At 38.2% G+C, this 18443-nt stretch overlaps 4 protein-coding genes across 4 annotated transcripts; 1 reads left to right on the top strand and 3 right to left on the bottom strand.

The window, feature by feature from the left end:
* Nucleotides 1-28: 28 nt before the first annotated feature.
* LOC9305592 (protein TSS) lies at nucleotides 29-9059 on the bottom strand. Its single transcript, XM_021017112.1, has 23 exons — nucleotides 8665-9059; nucleotides 8456-8517; nucleotides 8234-8326; nucleotides 7991-8063; nucleotides 7539-7892; nucleotides 7397-7461; nucleotides 7186-7317; nucleotides 7060-7101; nucleotides 6439-6963; nucleotides 6202-6359; nucleotides 5484-5991; nucleotides 5277-5339; nucleotides 5098-5199; nucleotides 4662-4970; nucleotides 4486-4578; nucleotides 4294-4395; nucleotides 3775-3879; nucleotides 3535-3668; nucleotides 3272-3455; nucleotides 2835-2966; nucleotides 2651-2763; nucleotides 2348-2426; nucleotides 29-2253 (listed from the first exon to the last, which is right to left on the bottom strand). Exons 1-23 carry the CDS (start codon nucleotides 8732-8734, stop codon nucleotides 292-294), a joined length of 5460 nt encoding a protein of 1819 aa, XP_020872771.1. The 5' UTR covers nucleotides 8735-9059; the 3' UTR covers nucleotides 29-291.
* A 4697-nt stretch (nucleotides 9060-13756) lies between these two features.
* Nucleotides 13757-14248, top strand: LOC9303541. Its single transcript, XM_021017116.1, has one exon. The coding sequence runs from the start codon at nucleotides 13813-13815 to the stop codon at nucleotides 14059-14061; it is 249 nt and encodes an 82-aa protein (XP_020872775.1). The 5' UTR covers nucleotides 13757-13812; the 3' UTR covers nucleotides 14062-14248.
* Nucleotides 14249-14860: 612 nt separating this feature from the next.
* LOC9303540 (UPF0057 membrane protein At2g24040) lies at nucleotides 14861-15336 on the bottom strand. Its single transcript, XM_002867422.2, has 2 exons — nucleotides 15197-15336; nucleotides 14861-15107 (listed from the first exon to the last, which is right to left on the bottom strand). The coding sequence occupies exons 1-2, from the start codon at nucleotides 15284-15286 to the stop codon at nucleotides 14964-14966; spliced, it is 234 nt and encodes a 77-aa protein (XP_002867468.1). The 5' UTR covers nucleotides 15287-15336; the 3' UTR covers nucleotides 14861-14963.
* A 117-nt stretch (nucleotides 15337-15453) lies between these two features.
* Nucleotides 15454-18215, bottom strand: LOC9303539 (L-ascorbate oxidase homolog). Its single transcript, XM_002867421.2, has 7 exons — nucleotides 17867-18215; nucleotides 17675-17784; nucleotides 17138-17408; nucleotides 16898-17006; nucleotides 16099-16813; nucleotides 15940-16018; nucleotides 15454-15851 (listed from the first exon to the last, which is right to left on the bottom strand). The coding sequence occupies exons 1-7, from the start codon at nucleotides 18002-18004 to the stop codon at nucleotides 15633-15635; spliced, it is 1641 nt and encodes a 546-aa protein (XP_002867467.1). The 5' UTR covers nucleotides 18005-18215; the 3' UTR covers nucleotides 15454-15632.
* Between the last annotated feature and the right edge of the window lie 228 nt (nucleotides 18216-18443).

The raw sequence follows: 18443 nt of genomic DNA, 5'->3' as shown, positions 1-18443 counted from the left end.
GGAAGCCATTTAGCCATGAACAAAAAAGTAAAAACAAAGGGGCAAATCTTTATTAAGGAGTTGAATATTTATAGTTTTCAGCTGTGGAAACTAAAAACTGAAAGCAAAAGAAAAGTTGTTAAAGCAGGAGTGACGAGTCTTGGTCCTGCGCTACAACACAAAACATTCACATGTAAAAATGCTTTTTTCGATTATGATGATTGTGTACCTTCAACCTCATCGATGGAGCCAAAATGTCTCCCCATTCCTTTAGCCTCAATGTTAATACTTCAGTGAAAGACAGTTGCTTCTTCAACTTGTAACTTCAATTTGGTCAATTTCATTATCGCTGTAATCTCCCCAGCACTTGCCTCCCTGTCGTTCTCCATTTTTCTCATCAGAGGTCTCATGTGATGTAGTTTCCACTTCACCTACTGTCGAATGTCCATTTTCAGGTGTATCTGAAGTTTCTTGTACAACGGCTTCTTCATCCTCTCCAGCTTTTTTCTCGTTGTTGCTTTCTTCTTCGCTTCCGCTCTTCTCCTCAGAGCTTCCAGAACCAGGTAATTCCTCTGAAACAAGTCCATCCTGAGGCTGTGTAACGGACATGTCACACGGATATCCACCTGCTACTGGTGACAGTGGGTACACATTCTGTGTTATTTCTGCCCCATTTGGGGATGCTAAATAGCCATTTGGTGACACTGGATACCCATTAGAAACCCAAGGTTGACTCGGTATGAACTCAGCCGCATGGGGGTTCATTATTCTTGGGCCATTGAATTGATTAGCCTCGCCATTGGACTCGGTGCTATTGGGGAAGCTTGGTTTGTTACGCGGAACCCTGTTCCCAGATCGGTTGTAACCACCACCCGAGAGTCTAGGCCCATAAGGAACTCGAGCTGTTACAGACTGATGAGGAGTAGATCTGCGGACATGGTTAACAGGAAGCATTGGTGGCATATTCAATGGAGAGGGGAGGATTCCTCCGTGGTCTTTGAATCCTGGAACTGCAATTGATCCAAATATTGGAATGGTGGTTGGGGTATACGGCGGTGCAGAAGCAGAGAGCTTCTTGCTCATCTCTTTTTGAGCCTCGCACGCGTCTTGCTTTTCTCCATCTGCAGCTATTGATGACTTTGGGCTTGAGTCTCCATTGGCCAGATTTTCTGTTTCGCCATCTACTGGTTTCAGTTCAGCATCAGATAAATCCTTTTGTAGCTTCACTCCAATAACTGATTCACTGCCATTTGAATCATTTGCTGTTAGTGACTTATTCAAGAGACATGTATTTGAATCCTCAGCCATTTGTGCACTCTCAGATTTTCCTTGTCTTGCATTTGATACGGCTGTCTCAGTTGGAAATGCTTCTTCAGCTGCCTTCTCGGCCTCCACATTCTTGATTTCCTTTGGAGAACTAGTCAACTCCGATCCACCAACAACCACCCTTCCTCGTTCATCGCTATCAGTGCTTTCGGCTTCCATTTCTGTAGCCACATGCTTATTCTCGCTCTCAGCATCCTGAGCATTAACTTGTTCAGGACCATCTACTGCAATTTTTGCCGCTTCCAAAATCTCTGGGGCCTTCGTTTCTTCTGGCAACTGCTCTGCAACTATTTTGACAATCGTTCCAGGGGGTGCCAGTGCAACCTCCTTATAGGAAAACAGTTTTCCAGCTTTGACACTCACAGGAGTGACAGGACTCACCATCGGAGTTAGCTTGTTGATCTGTTCAGTGCAAGCTGGGCTTGCCGGGGCTGATTTATCGTTGACTGGTCTTTCTCCCACTATACTGGAATTGTTTTGCTTTCTGTTCAATGGGCTCTTTACAAACATCTTCGAGGCTGGGGAAGAAGTGGAACCAACAACAGAAATTGAAAGCTCATTAGAACTAGTCCTTGGGGATGTGAAATTGGTGGATTTTCCTCTGCTTCTTGATGGCTGCTGGGTCACGTTCATGAAGTTGGTGTTCAGCTTTGCCAGGCTGGGCCGTGTTCTACGCCCAGAAGAATAACGATTTTTCGGAACAGCTTCTTGCCATCCTTCGTCAGAATCATCATCTTCTTGGACAATGGCTTCAGGCTTAACCAGCGTCAGATGTTCTTGAGGTTCCAAATCAAAGTTCTCAACCTTTTTCTCTTCAGATTTTGCTTCGGATTTGTTCTCTTTATCACTTGAACTCTCCCCAGTGAGATGAGCCGGATTCAAAATTTCATCATCTTTCTGATTTTCTTCTGACACTGGTCCTGGACTTTGTCCTGGTTTTCCCTTGACCTGAATGAACATTTCAAGCAAAATATCTGTCACGCCTTATTAATGAGAGCAGTTCAATAAAAACATGGATTAATTCAGCGAAAGCAAATTTAACCTTCGGGCGAGCTTTCCTTTGAGCGTCCCTTGCTTTAATACCAGAATCCGGGGTTATATAATCCAACAGGTCTGATACACTGTTATTGGGAAGAAAGCTCATGGGTTATATCACTCAGGACAAGATTTACGCAAGATAGAAATTTGTACTAGTGGTCTAGGCAAATGGTCTGCATTTAAATTTTCATTTATGGTAGTCAGTTCTATTAATATCTTTTGGTACTCATGTACATTTTGTAAACAGTGCTATAAAATGGAATGCAGGAGTATAAAATATATATGTAAAAGACAAATGTTTTAATACCTGAGATGGCCTTTGCTGGATATAGAGGCGTCTGGCTTGGGAGTACCATTTCGTGCAGCTTCTTGCTGTTCCAGAGCTTTAGACTCGAAATATTCAAGCCACGCAGCCGCATCCTAACATAGTTCTAGAGCGTAAGAAACACTTTTTAACTGAAACTCCCTGTAAATCGTAACTAATTAAGCACCTGTGTCCGAAGATCCTCAGGGCCTAGCTTTGCTTGTAGAATCTGCAGAGTGGTCTGCTCGTGTTGAACGCTCAAGGAGTATGCGTCCATCAGAGAGAGAGCAATAGCAATGGCATGGTAGCTTGCAGCAGTCTGAAAAGAAACATAACAGTAGCAAATTCATGTTTTAGCGCATCATTTAGCTCCCCAATAAAATTTACTAGTTAATTTATTAAGCCCAAGCCTCCATGGTATGGAAATTCACAGTCTTAAGAAATTGACAGGTTGTGGATTTAACTAATAACTTTTATATGGTTTGAGTTCAACCAACTATTTTTACTTATTTAGTTTTCTTTTTCCGTGGTTCGGATATTACAGAAGATTTAAGTTTATGGATGTCGGTTTGACAGAGGCCATAAAAATGAAGCCAAGCAATGCCCTTGCTTAAGAAAACCAACCTGGATATGATCAGCTCCAAGTAGTCTCTGGTTACATTTCAAAGCTTCATGAAGGTATCTTAAAGCGACATGGGCATTCTTCATACCTTCTTCCATCATTGCTACGTTAATATAAGTGGCAGCCGTATTTGGATGTGATGGTCCACATGTTAGATGCAAAAGGTACAATGCACGGTTGACGTACCTACAACAAGAACAACATATTAGTAAATCAAAACAATTAAATTTGTAGTCTTTGGCTTTGGCAAATGCAGAGAGCATACTTCAAAGCTAACTCTGTGTGCTGAAGACGATAATAGAAGACGGCCAGGTCGCCATAGCTTTTCATAGTGTCTGGGTGATCAAGTCCAAGTTCCCTTTCATTTATGTCGAGTGCTTTCTGCTGATAAATGGTAGCCTGAAAAACCAAAACTGGTTAGTGCTGCAGAAATATTCTTCTGCAAAGGAAGTAGGTGAATTGAACGATGCCTTGGAGATGTCCAAATTTCTTTCAAAGAAAATACCTGGTTAAAATCCCCAGTATGGTAAAGCACAACCGCGAGAAGACTATAAGCTCCAGCGGTCATTCGATGATATGGGCCGCACACTGCTACAAGCTTCGCCAATGCCTATGGAGTTGATCCCAGAATATCAGCATAGTTAGACCGTTTGAACAAAAATGAGTTTAAGGGTTATTAATTCTCTGAATGAAAAAATCGTCCTTGCTCATGAAAACAAAATCAAAGGTTCAATACTTGCATGGTGCTAAAAATCCCTAATCAGTTAGTTTATGCTAGTTCAGGAAAAAAAGAATTATAACATGGGGAAACTTAGAAAATGACTACAATGTTCCATTGCTTTCTGTTCTTTCAAAAAAGAAAGGATATATAATGGGTGGCAACAGAGGGAGGCAAGCAGAGAATTGGTATTCTGGATAATCGGATTTTAGGAAAGAAGGGAAAAATGTATCTAGACTACTCAAGAGAAAGCCTTCGTTACATTGTAATATATAAAAAGAGGAGTGAAAAAGATACCAATTATACCTTGGTGCCATAATTGACAGCATCCTCCAGTTTTCCTTTATCTAAGGAGGTTTTGGATGATTCCAACAAAGTACGTCCATCAGCAGATGAACATGCTACGTGCTGCACACAAGAGTTGTGTTCTTAAGAAACTGAAACAGTTCACTTTTTCATTATAGCTGATTATTACAGTAAGATAATTATGCATGGTACCTTATACACAGGAACCATACTGATAATATCAAACTTCTTAAAAGGATATGAAGTGTCCATCTCATAGTCTTTAGGAACAAGCTCCAGTCCAACCTGAACCGATGAGTGAAGCAACATATGAGAATCTCAGGTTAGATTGTCATCATTGAAAACAAATCTGACAGACAGTTGCAAACCTTGTGTGACAGTCCTCTAAGAATGGCGAATGTTCTCAGTTCCTGGCAGCCTTCATGCTTCCAATCCCACCCAAACCTCTTGGAAATGAACGTTTCCACCCAGGTCCACTTAATCTTTTCATCGTATACACTATCAGTGTCAGACGGTGTTCCCAATAGGACATTTAAGCATGTTGCTATTGAGGTGGCCACATCAGCGGTGTTTTCAACAGCTGCAACAACAGCCTGCAGTATATGCTTGTACGCCCGAACAACCATTTCATGAACACAGAGGGATTGCACATGAGGGAGCTTTTCAGCCAGCTCGACCTAAATAGAGAGGAAAAAAGAGTGATTCCTAGAAGAAATGAAGCACTTTGCTTTTCTATACTTAAGCACATTCTACCATCTAGTTTGAAGAGAGCGGGTACCAAAGACTATAAAATGAAATGGTTACCACTCTCCCCAAGGAATGCATTTGCAAGCCTCTGGTGTGCATAAAGTCTGTCAGAGTTCTTCCATCGACGGGTGAGAGTTCAAGAGATCCAAAGTCTGCCACCTGCAACAAATTAAGTCTAAATTTATGAGGAACTGAGGATTTTCCCTAAAGAGGACAAAAAGATCAAAGAAACTGACCAGTTTTGGAAGAGCAGTGTCAGTGTAGTATTTGCGGGCCATTTCAATCAGCTCTTTGGGTGACTGCGGAGCAGGTTCATGGAGAGGGTGAACACAAGGTAAGATTCATTAAAAGAAACTAAGCTAAATAGATATCAGAGATGTACGAGTCATCACATACTACTAGTCTCAAATATTATATTTTATCAACTGGAGAAACAGACAAACCTTGAGATGGAAACCAGTTTCTGATTCTTTAAGGCGCTGATATGCAGTTTCTGTCACCAGTTCTTTCCACATCTTTTCCATTTCCTCGTTATGTTTCTCGAGTTCCTTTTGATCCTCTGTTTCTGATTTATTGTCAGTGTCATTAGCAAGGGCCTCTTTTCCCTGTTCAGTCTTGTTAGCTTTCACATCGATCTTCCTTTTTATCTCCTTCAGCAGTGCACCTTGCTTTCCAAGTCCCTTAACAGCTGGTTCAGGCTTGGCATCTTCATTTTTCTTAGACTCACTTTTACTTGAAGCTTGATTTTGCAAATGTTGCACCCAACAAGCTCCTAATTCCCACCTTATAGGCTTAGTGGTTCTTGAGGGCTCAATCTCCAATTTCTTCAAACTATCCTCGATTACTTTCCTCACAAGAGACTTAGCCACACGTATTTGTTCCGAGTCTGCATTTGGTGATCTCTGAGCTAAGCTAGAAGGTGTTGACGACTTGTGCAATAGACTTCTCAAGCTGTAAAAGGATTTCCGAAAAAGCTATCTGAATACCGTCTAATTCAAAATCCACATATCATATGCCAAAATGTCACAAATTGAAAATTTAGATCATGCCAAGAGCCATATGTTCAGCAACGTGAAGTAAATGGACATGCCTTTTTGCTTTAAATTGAAGACTATGAGCAACCATTAAGACCAACGCTTATACAACACACAAAGATTTTACCTATTTACATTCAGTGCATTTGCACCTCCTTCGGATTGGTCTTCAATGTCAATATCCTGTAGGATCTGGCCATCATTCAACTTAAATTCAGGAGCAACCTTTACAATGGCTGTACAACCACAATGCCTTACAACCACCACCCCCAAGGTAGACGTATCCTATATGATCAAAAGTAAATCTCAGTAACAAATCCAGTAAGAGCAAGCTAAGAAAAGCAGCTCAAGGTAGCAAAATTACATGAACTGTCGCACTCTCATCAGCAGTGATCCCTTTAAGCAAATTCCTTTGAGCAAGCTCTTCCTGAGAGATCTCTAGAACTTGGGTCCCATCACTCTTTCGGTCAAGCTTGGCACTGGCGTCAGGATCATCTCTAGCCACCCTTATGATCAAATCACCTATTCTTTCTTCATGGAAACCCAATGCAGCAGGATCCTTTGGTGAGCGTTGATTACTCTCTACTACATTTTTTATTATTTCCACTGCTTTGAAAACTGAAACGTCGACAAATAAACTGTGGAGTAGGAAGGCCTTCCTATCTCGAACCTGTCTCTCTTCAGGTGTTTTACAAGGCATTGCAGCCAAAATCGCAAATTCCTTTGCCCACTTTCTTTGGTCATACTTCCCAGACCGGCCAACCCCACCACCATCCCCTCCCCATGTCTCATCCTCCACTGGAAGTGACGGAAAAGTAGATGGACTATCTGCAACAACCGGAGGAACTACCCAAGTGTTTGCCCGGAAACCATAAGGAAGGTTGCCAAACTGAAAAACAATAACAGTTATTACCCGTTGAAGATTCTCATAAGGACATAATCAACTATAGATACAGGTAAAAACATATAAGGTACATTTGCATACCTTATTGTGCTCAATGAAAGCTTTCATAAGAGCATCATAAGCCTGCAGCCACAATCACATATCACCACCGATCAAAAAGCAGAACCAAAAAGGTAAAAAAGGTCAACTTTTTATCACCAAACTTACCGCATCAAAAGGCCGGCTTATCTGTTGCAGCAACTCAACCAAAGAGTGACACAGAAGCTGCTGTTTCCCAGCTGGATAAAAACCTGCTCTTGAAGCAACAACCGTGAACGGCTTCCCACTTGAAACTTTAATCTGTATTTGATAACAAAATTTCTTAAAATCCCAGTCAAAAGCCCTACTCTTATCGCAGCAAACAAGAAGAGCTCCTTACATCGACTTGAAACAAATCATCTAATCCTTTATCATCTTTGGATGGACGAACAGACCTTCTGATATCTGGAAAATTAGCAAGTCGGAATCAACAAGCGAGATCAACCTCAAAATTCGACTAACAAGCGAAAAAGGAAACTCACATTGAACCGGAGGAGTAAGGTAGGAGAAGGAGAAAAATTCGTAAAACTGTCCGAGACGAGTCGGTGGGCACATGTCGATGTCACTCTTAGCCGTTCCTTCCGCCGCCTGAGCCTCACATCCGCCGACGGATTTCCTCTCTGATTCCTTAGGTTTAGGGCTGAGAACGGAATTCGAATCACCGGCATCCTTTTCGGCCGGAGAATCTCCATCCGTCGAGCCTGACTCCTTCTTTTCAGAATCCTTAGGAGGCGTGCGAGACACCGGCGGTTTCGACGGACCGAATGCGGTGGTGCAAGCGACGATATCGAGGAGCCGCCGTATGTGCGCGGTGGCTTGCTCCTCCGTATAATCCTCTGGAATTCAAAATAGATAAGAGTATTAATCCTCTGTGATTAACCCTAGGGAAGTTAGTTCAACAGGAGAATATAGACCGTTAGATTAAGAAGAGTACCTTCTACGATGGTGAGGTGGCAAGGCTTGAGCGATACGATGTCAACGGAATCCTTGAGTCTAGTGCCACGCACCTGCAGCAGAAAGAAATCAGTCTCACTTCTTTCGGCGGCAAATTGTCAGATAAAGCTCTTACTATAACCGTCGCTATTTGGGCCTAGGGCCCATTATTAGCAAATGTTGTAAAATGTACATTTTTTGAGGCATGAACAACAAAAGCCACATAAATGTTGATGGAAGAAACCTGGTGAGAGAGAGAGAAGTTGGTGAAGTGGCATGTCTGAACATGGACCGCCAAGAGCTTCCTTACATCTAAGATTCTGTCTGTGGAGATACCCTATCACAACATCATCATCATCACAATTCAAAACATCATCATCAACTTGAGAGAGAATCATATTCATTGGCTTTAAGTTAAACAATTTCCCAATCAATGTTTTATTATTTAGTGTTAAGCTCATCAAACCTTGAGTGTCACTTGGGATTCGTCTGGTGTTTCAACACTTATCTCAATGACAGTGGGCAAAACTGCACAACCACACAATTTTTTTTATTTATCAGATAAAGAAGAGAGGTAAGAAAGCAAAAATTGACTTCTCATAATGCGTGGAGGAACCGAAATGAATTTTAAGATAAGAAAAGTTTGAATGGTATTTAATCAGTTGTAATGAGAACCTTTCTCTTCCTTCTTCTTCTTCTCTCCTTTACTCTTGTGTGGCTTTGTTTTCCCAGCTTTAGGAGCCATTACCAATTCACATAAAACTTATAATCTTGAATTTGATGGAGATTAACTCAAAATTCAGCTAGCCTTGATTGAAATATATCCCTAGAGACTTGGGAGGGGAAGTGTGTGTTTGAATAAGTGGAGATGAAGGGTGAGAAATAGAGGAAGCTAGAAGAAGAAGATAGAAGAAAAAATAAGAGAGAAGGGTGTGTATGTGTGTGTGTGTATATAAATGAGGGACTTGTGGTGGTGACAATGAGGAAGTAAAAGGAAATAAGAGACGAGAGGGTCAAATAGTGATTGAGAAAATAGAGATAGAGAGATTTAGAGAGAGAAAGAGAGGATAGGATAAGGTGCGAGGCTATTCCCTCTACTACTCTTCTTAAGAGTGTTTTAAGGCTAAGCAAAATTGAGGCCTCTCATTTCTTTGTTTGCTTCTTTAACACCTCATCACCAACTTCATCTTTTCTTCTATCCCTCTGTATATATATTTTTTTCCTTTTTTTCTAAACGAATAAATTAAAGGGAATTTTGCCAAATGTGCCACACTTTGGGAAAATCCTAGCACATTTGAAATGGATTTAGCATCTATATCACATTTGGTGTTTGTGTGGCAACTCTTGGACGATTTTGCCCTTCTTTGTGCGTCAGGTATGTGTCAGGGGAAGGAGTTACAGTAGACGCCGGTTGGGACAACTTTGTGTCAGAGAAGGACAACTTTGTATGAAAGACAACTTTGTGTCAGAGAAGAATGACAAAACATTGCATTAAATGCAGTTTACATTTACCATGGACAATAATTATGAAATAGAGTGAATGATGTCCCCCAAGAATAAGTCCAGATCTCTTGATTGTTCATCGCCAGATGATGTGGTTTTACCAGCCAGAGATCTGGATTTACTCGGACAACTTCTCTTGATTGTCCATCACCAGATGATGTGGTTTTACCAGCCAGAGATCTGAATTTACTTGGAGACAACTTGATCTTTATTTTATTCCGCCAAAGAGCCGAAGATGAAGATCTGGATTTACTCGGGGACAACTTTGTTTTACCAGAGGGACAAAAACGGTTACCAATACGTTAGGAGAGAGACTGTGGACGGCAGAAAATTCGGAGAGTTCCATCAACCGCAGGGTCTTGTCTCAATAAGTTGGAGGGTAGAATCATCTTTTCACATGATGATTGTGGTATGGATGCTAAGTGGGCTTAGAAAATGGTACTAGGTCTAAACTTTTTGAAAAAAGTGGTATTGGGACTAATTTTCTCTAAATTTAATGTTTCCCCTTATTTCTTCATTTTATGAGATTTCACCCATTACTTTACATATTTGATAATCAATTTGTTTGCGTTTATTTTACCAACTTTTTGATTTTGTTCGAATAATACAACTCGAGACATGTCGGCTCAACATTTTATGGATCCTCGTGTAAATGAACTTTTTGGTTCTTTTGGGCTTTTTTGGCCACAAGATTATTAAGCATAAAACTTTGAATTTTTCAAAAGAAATTATAAACAAAAAGTTTCAAAAATCCATTTGTGTAGTTTTTTTTATCTGATTGTTAATTTAATTCGTTTAGATTAATCTTATTTTGAAAAAAAAATTCTTAATTAAATATCCATGGTAATTACGTCTACAAAATAAAGATTTGCACTTCATCTTTAAAACGATTTCAAAAGATGATCATAATTAGTTGACAAGCATATTATTGGATTCGTCCGACCAAAAAAAAAAGGCATATTATTGGATTCATTCATGTGTGCTGCAATATACTACCATCTATCTCTGGGTCGATCATTGGGTTAGCGTTTTGCATACATAACATATTTGGCAAAAACTTTTAGCGACATTTAATCTAGTCTTCACCTGGTAACTGGTAACGTTGTGAGTGGCATTCTTTGACAATGTTCATACACCAAAAATTTACATGTCAAAGATATTCCCTATATGCATGATATATACTCATGCTTCGAACTAGGCATCCAATATAAGCTTTCTACCATAGACGAACTCAAATCTTTGATTTACATATTTCAACGCTAATTATGCATCCTCGAATTTTCCGATATCCGACAATCGAATTATTTTCTTCTTCTATTGATTTCTAAATTACAACTTATGTTGCTATGGTATCAATTGTTAGGAATTGTCCAAAAGTTCAGATCCACAACTCAAAAATCTAGTTGATTTTAATCCTTACAATTGTTATCTTAACAATAGTTAGGATCGGACACGTGCCATCATGTGACTTTTTGCGTTATGAATCTAACAAAAATGCTTTGCATCCTACCAGAAGCCATATTTAGTAGAGACGAACCACGTGAGGGCTCCCTAGAATTTGCATGAGTCTTTGTCTTTTTCTCTTTTTTGTAAATCAAGCTTTACTCGTATTTTTTTTTTCCTCAATCCAGTTTTACTCGTATGAAGCCTAAGATTGGATGATATTTATAAGGCACCTCGCTAAGCTATGTGAGAAAGGAAAAAACTACTCGACAGAACGTAGACACGGGCTTGGTCAAAGCAAATATATGTCAAATATTTCTTTTGACAAAACCTAAAATGTAATGGCCTATGAGGCATTAGGCTCTTATAAATAATGTTGAGTCATACAAAACTCTTAGCATGCCAAGTTTAGTTACCTTTGTGGACTTACCTTAATAATTTGTAGCACTTTGATCATATAAGTCTAATGTGTACGAACGATATATCCAGCAACAAAAAGAAGGATAAATTTAAAGGGTCTATGGGGCCAGGAGGAGGAGGTAAACTCAATCATTACAAAGATTGTGTTTCTCAGGTGATGATATTGGCATGGATTCACTCTACTATGCCCTCAAGTTCTATTTTCTTTAGTTAGCTACTTCTAGATGTCATACAAAATGTTGTGAATTCAGATGAAGTTTGGATAAATATTTCCAAGCAAACAAGTACAAAATGAGTATTGTTAATAACTTAATATAGATAAAACTGTGGATGACATCTTAAAGCGTAAGCAAGAACAAAACAAATTGAGGCGAATTTTCTTTTTCCTCCACAGCTTTTTTTTTCTGATTTATCGTGTGAATAAAAAATTACAAACACTAAGACATTCTCAAACACAAAATGATGCATTGATATGTGGCCCAACACGTGTTATGGGAGATGAACTATCTAAATTAAGAAGAAGAAGAAAAAAAACAAGTATATGCATTGACAAAAGGATCAAAGCTGGAAGAAAGAAACATACAAGGTGGATGAGTCAATTTTGGATAGAGAATGACATGTCCAATTGCATAGTAGTATATGTAGTTACAACTCTTTTTACCCCAAAAGTTATTAACTCACACAATATGTTTTTAATCCTGCACTTTAAAAATCATTTTCTTTCTTTCCATTTTCCACGTTTTGTACTTGAAATGACTTTCTATATCAAGATTGGTCAAGACTGCAACACTATACCTGCCCACATCCACTTGGCTGGAGCGCGTCAATTAATATTATATATAACACACCTAATAAGACTAATTCATTAATAACTATAGAATAATTCCTCTCCCTAATTATCTTTAGGGAAAATTAGATATAAATGATATCTACTTAAAAATTTGTCCATATATCTCATTCTCTTTAGACCCAATTTTACCCTCACTTACTCTCAAAATCAATTCAAAAAATTAAACTTCATAATTGATTTTACAAAATTAAAATAGAAATAGAAAAATCACAAAACTTCCAAATGAATAAGAGTCTTTCATAAGACCTAATAAAAGACTTTTTCCCATTCTTTTTTTCATTGCATCTGACGTGTTTTAGAAATATTTTTACCAATGCAAACTCTAAACTCTGTCTCACTTTCTGTTTGATTTAGAAATTCTCAGCTATGTCTCAATTGGTGCATGTGTAAATTGTTTCCCATATCTCTTATTGATCTATTTAGTTCACTATTTTTGTGTGTATGTGTGTCATGAGTAGCTAGCTCATATACGTGTCTTGTTTATTTTTTTTTAGTTATAGGTTTTGTCTCTTGTAAATCTTCTTCATCTACGTTATTGGAAATATCTTTTATGTCTTAATTCATGTTTCAATCTTTATTCAAATTTGTTTCTGCATGTTGAAGACTTTTTGTGTGTTTCCCTAATTCTTGTGTGTTTGTACCTTTTCTTGTATTTAATTGAATCTCCTCTTTATATTGTGGCTCATTTTCTTAACATGAAATCAGACCAAAGTTTATGAAATTAGAATTCTTTTGTGATCCTTCTAGAACTGTTTAAATATTTTTTTCTATTATTTTAGTTTGAAAGAGTAGTCATTGGGGATGAATTTCGAGTTTGGTTTTATCTTTAGTACCCTGAAATAAACTCCAGTAATTTGATTTGAAACTCTCAGCTCTAAGGGTTTAGAAAACGTTTTAGGTTTTTATCTTTTCTAAAAAACCGTAGACAACAACATCTACATTTTTTAGATATAATCTAAACAATAAATATCTATTTAAATCGTAATCTAAAACAAATTAAGATTTACTTTCTATATTTAGAACATTCTAAAAATTACAGAAAACGAAATCTACAATTCCGTAGAATTTACATTCTAAATGAAGATTACAATTTCTAACGATGGCAGAAAATGTAGAAATTATTAGAACGGCTATTCAAAAATATTTAGAACATAGAGCAAAGCGTAGAATGCATGTTCTAAATATTTTAGATATATGATTTTCGGATTTCTAAAATTTTCAGAACAGAAATCTAATCTAAAATATGTAGAACATGTACAAAAATGCAGAATACACACTCTAAGTTTCGCAGAACTCTAGAAAACGTGTTCTAACAAAATTAGACAAAACTTTATCTTCAATTAAATCAACTTTTTTTTAACCAAATCTAAAAAATTTCACTTCAAATCACATCTACTCTTGTATATCTACATATTTTTATGATTATTTTTTAAAAAAAATGTTTAAAATAGGGTACAGAGGTAATTTCGTCCAAACTGACAATCTCACCAAAAAAATGTATATGGACAAAATTTTTAGTAGATATCATTTATTTCCAATTTTCCCTTTTATCTTTATATATGTACTAATCACATCCACCAGTACTAAGCAAAACGCAAAAACCAAAGATGGGTGAGATGATCAAAGCCAGACGCATACTCCTCTTCTCCATCGTATTCCTCTTCTTCTTCTCTCAGGCCCTTCTTTTGTGTTCAGCTAATGAGCATGGCTCAAGAAATCTCGCAGTGGTGATGAAGAAAAGGGTGAAATACAGAGGACCTCGCAACACAACAACCTCCGCAGCTTCCGCTATGATGTTCCCAAGTTCCTTCTCTATTGGTGCTGCTTCTTCTTTCCTCCTCGCTCTTCTTTTGTAAGCTCCGTGATTGTATTGTTTCCACGATGATTCATGTAATTTGCTTTTCTCAATTGAATTGATCTTGTAAAAAAATTCTCAAATGGTCTTAAACTCTGTTTGTAAATTATTTGCTCTGTTTCAAAATTGTGAAAGTTGCTTTTCCTTTTTGTACGCTAACACACACAAAAAAGCTAGGTTTTACGATCTCTATGTCTCATTCTAGTTCTTTCTTATCAATAAAAAAAGTTATATCGTCACTTGTCCCCATTTCTACGTATTTGTTTCACCTTATGACAATCCTATAACCAAGTCACATAGATCTTGATACATGCAAACAATTCATCACAGAACCAAGCTTCATGATTCTAAAAGCATCTCTTGACAACCTGGTCGCTACAGCTGTGTGGCTCAAACCATCACTCCAGGTTAAGATCGGCCAGAGATCCGCAGTATCCGTTCATGTGATGTGTGAGAAAAGAGTGTTTTAAAAAGGGTGATTGGAGATTTTTTTGTATTAATTATTGTAAATTTGTAATTATCTATTAATTGTTGAGAGTTGGTCGCACGAAAGTGTCTTTTCCGACATGTGTCGCCTCTACACGTAACCATCGGACCTTGACTATGTGTTTCTTTTTTGTTAAACATCGGACCTTGACTTCTGGACCGATTCTATAGTTTTTGGCTTACCGAGTTATTTATTTTTTGGTCTTATTTTTTTGATTAATGATTATGATGGAAAAAAAAAATATGCACGCTCTCTCAAAAAATAAGTGTTTTTTTTTTTTTTTCTGTTTTGTTAAAGATCAAGTGTATGTTTATTCAAGAAGAAAAGATCTCAAACATGTTGAGACTTTAATCAATTAATGGAATAAATGAAATTACAAGAGCAAAAACATTATAAAAGAAGAGCAAACGAATAAATCAGGGTGATTGGGCATAAAAAAGTGGACGACGGTACTCATCGAAGAATTGATCACGATCCACGTACACGATTGCATAAAGTGCATAGATGATCCCCGGTACGTACCCCAGAAGCGTTAGGATCAAACATATCATGAACTCCGTCTGCATGTTAAATTTTGACAATTTACATATTTATGAGCTCTTGATTGAGACAAAACCAAGATTGAGAGGGAGGGAGAAAGAAGACTTACAGTGCAACAGCCATGCCTCAGACAAACCCCTAGAGGAGGGATGAGAATGGCGATCATTATTTCACAGCAAATCTCGCACCCATTCGCCATTTCTTAATGTTTTGATCCTTTTTTTTAGTTCTTTTGTTAGATCGAGAGGATTTATTATATATTTATATAAAGGGAAGAGAGACATAAAAAGAAAACAGAGCCTAAAAAAACGACAGCGTTTAGAACCTTTATCAGTGTATCTGATGACAGAAAAAAGAAACAACAAATTAAGAAAAGAAGAATGAATATTCAAATGTTGTACAAATTATTACTAAAGTGTTTTCAAGTTCAAAGAGTGGAGCTATTTTGAAGCTCTTTGTGTGTTGGATTGTGCAGAAGATAATCTCTCATATTTTATGTTTAATATAATATGATTGGTATATGAACCAAGTCATGCCAACAGGATCTAAGGAGTGATGATGGACATATTTTTGTTGGAGGCCCGACCACACAACAAAGCATTTTTGGGCAAAGGGTATTCATCTTTGAGAGAGTGAACTGGAGAATAAACTCGAAGGTAGAATTGTTGACCTAAGTATTGTCTCGCCCAGAACTGGCTCCTTAGATTCCACATCCCCACATTGTCCAATGCCACATATATAGCTGTCCAAGATTCTGGATATACCTACAACAACCAAAACACATTTCAACTTTATGATCAAAATGATCTTTTTATTTTGTGTTTAAAAGAGAGATATAGAATTTTTACGTACTTGAGTAGTGGAGCGAGAAATAGCATCCTTGAGGTTATACTCTCGTCTGCTCGCATGTGACCATATTCCTTTATTGATCCTGTGGAGAACTCATGGACGTCAACGACCATTGACGCACCCTAAACACTCATTAGTATATGATTAAGCTATTTTTCTCACCCAACAACCCAAAAGTTGTATCCATCGAGGTGGTAACTTTGGACTATCTTCTCGCGGTTTTGAAAGATGATCTCAAGAAAAGCATTGTGGTGTGCTCCCATCACTGATGTGTCTAGCCTCATCCCTCCTCCTCTTCTCGGCTTGTCAGGGATGCTTCCGACTTTAAAAACATTTTTTATCTTAAAATGATCCGCCAGCTTCAGCGGAGTATCCGGAGGCACGAACGAGACACCGCTAATGGCATAGCGTTGCTTTCTTTTCACAAGAGCCGCTGAGCTTTCCAATATTAAATTCCTAGAAATCTTCATTTTACCATAATGGTACGAGCCTTGAGGGTCGGTCCTTGGCCCGGACGCAGTTAGGTTGGTCCTAATGGACTGGGCTTGTTTGATAGACCATTCTATATCATTTGGATCAGGTGCCCGAGAAGGGATAATCTTATGGCCTTTGGAGTTGGAGTAGTGGAGAGTGGATCCCACCCCAACGTCTGCGCCGATAAATCTTGTGGAAACGACTATGGAGTAGTTTTGGGGAGGTTGGTCCATGGTGACCAAGACAGAGTAAGTTTGACCAACATGAATGTCGAGGGAGGTGTACATGGATTGGACCGTGTGGGTTCCCTCGACCTCAATGAGCTTAAGCTGATGACCTAATATTTCGAAATTGAGGGAGCTTTGAAGCCCTACATTTGATAATCTGAATCTGTACGTTTTACCTATCAATTAATCCACGAAAGTGATGAGAGAACTAATCCTTTATTTTTGTAACTAACGTAATATTTAGAGTTTTTAAAATGAACCTTTGTCGACGGTGATAGAATAAACAGAACTTAATCCTTGGCCATTGATCATAACCCCATCAGGCATCGTCGGTAACTTGCGTCCTCCATCCAAAATTTTCTTCAAAGTCTGGATGTGGAATCAATTATGGTCATCATATACATACATATACATTACGAAATTATGGTCATCATATATATATGTATATGTCAATGAAAAATACTATTTAAACATGACTAGTTAATAATTAAGAAATGTACCGTATGGTTACGTCGATACCAATCGCCTATGAGGAAGGTGAAATCTCCTGCGGGTTCAGGGAAAGGGACGGGGATGCGAGGGAGGCTGTAGATACGGAGGCTGCCATAACCACCGGCCAGCTTTTGGACTGCGAGGGAAGGGAAGTAAAAGTAACTACCGACCTGATCTTTGACTTGAAAGTCATAAGTGTAATTCTTGCCTGGTGGGATTGGACAAGTCGTCCCATACACTCCATCTTGGTACGAATTTTTCCTCATGTGCACTCCATTCCTTCATTTATCACTTTTTGTATTTATTAAATCGTTGACATCATAATTAACATGAATACTTTACGTGTTCACTAATAAAACCCAACAAATTAACAAGATTATGAAGAAACGGCACATGCATGTGCATGCAAATTGGGTCCTTCATACAATTTACCAAACTCCAATCCTTCTTCTAATATAACTTAAGCTTTTGTTAATTGGAAAGGACTGATACAATCTCGCTAATATTACAAAAGGAAGTAGTAAAGAATGGGAAATAGATCATACCACGATAAGAGAAAGGGCTCGTCGAGATCGTTGTGAACATTGATGACCAAATTGTCATTGGTGAGTGAGCGAATCTCCGGTCCAGGAAATTGTCCGTTTATTAGGATTCCCTGTGTGTTTTAAATATTAATATAAGCATGCATGATCAAACAAACACACAAGAAGCAAGAAGCCATTTGGGAAGAAATGTACCCTTCGAGGCAAAGTACGTAGAGATATTTCGCCGTAAGTGACCCTCCAGTTGTAAAAAAGGGTATCTCCAGCTTTAACAAAATAAATGATGGTCGTTGTCATCATCATCCAAACACCTCCGTTTAGCCACCACCTCATACTCGATCTTGATGAAACTTTGGTAATGAGGATGAGGGCAAGAAGAAAAAGTTGGAAGAGAAAGCTTGAATGTGAGTTTTAGAGTTTGTATTAGTAACAGAAAAATGACTCGGTGACGTCTTGAAAGTCTAATGGGAAGCTTTTCAATAAGCTAAATAACGAATTACGTGTATCATTCGATTTGTTATAAAGAGAAAAAAAGTTATCTAGCAAGCCCATTAATTGGCCTTGTTATACTGACTGTTGCATTCTCAATTGTTGTTTTTGGGCTTCATTTCTTTAGAAACGTGGTTCTCATTGACATGATTCCCAAGAAAATTAATAGACAGAGTTATTTCACAAAAATAGTGTGTTAAAAGAAGTGTTAAAACCTTGCGAGAGATAACACAGTCTATACTAATAGATTTATACAGAGGAAAAGGCAATGCGCCTTTTGGAT

Source organism: Arabidopsis lyrata (genome assembly GCF_000004255.2).
Source record: "Arabidopsis lyrata subsp. lyrata unplaced genomic scaffold ARALYscaffold_7, whole genome shotgun sequence".
NCBI lineage: Eukaryota > Viridiplantae > Streptophyta > Magnoliopsida > Brassicales > Brassicaceae > Arabidopsis > Arabidopsis lyrata.
This window is presented reverse-complemented; position numbering and strand designations above follow the sequence as displayed.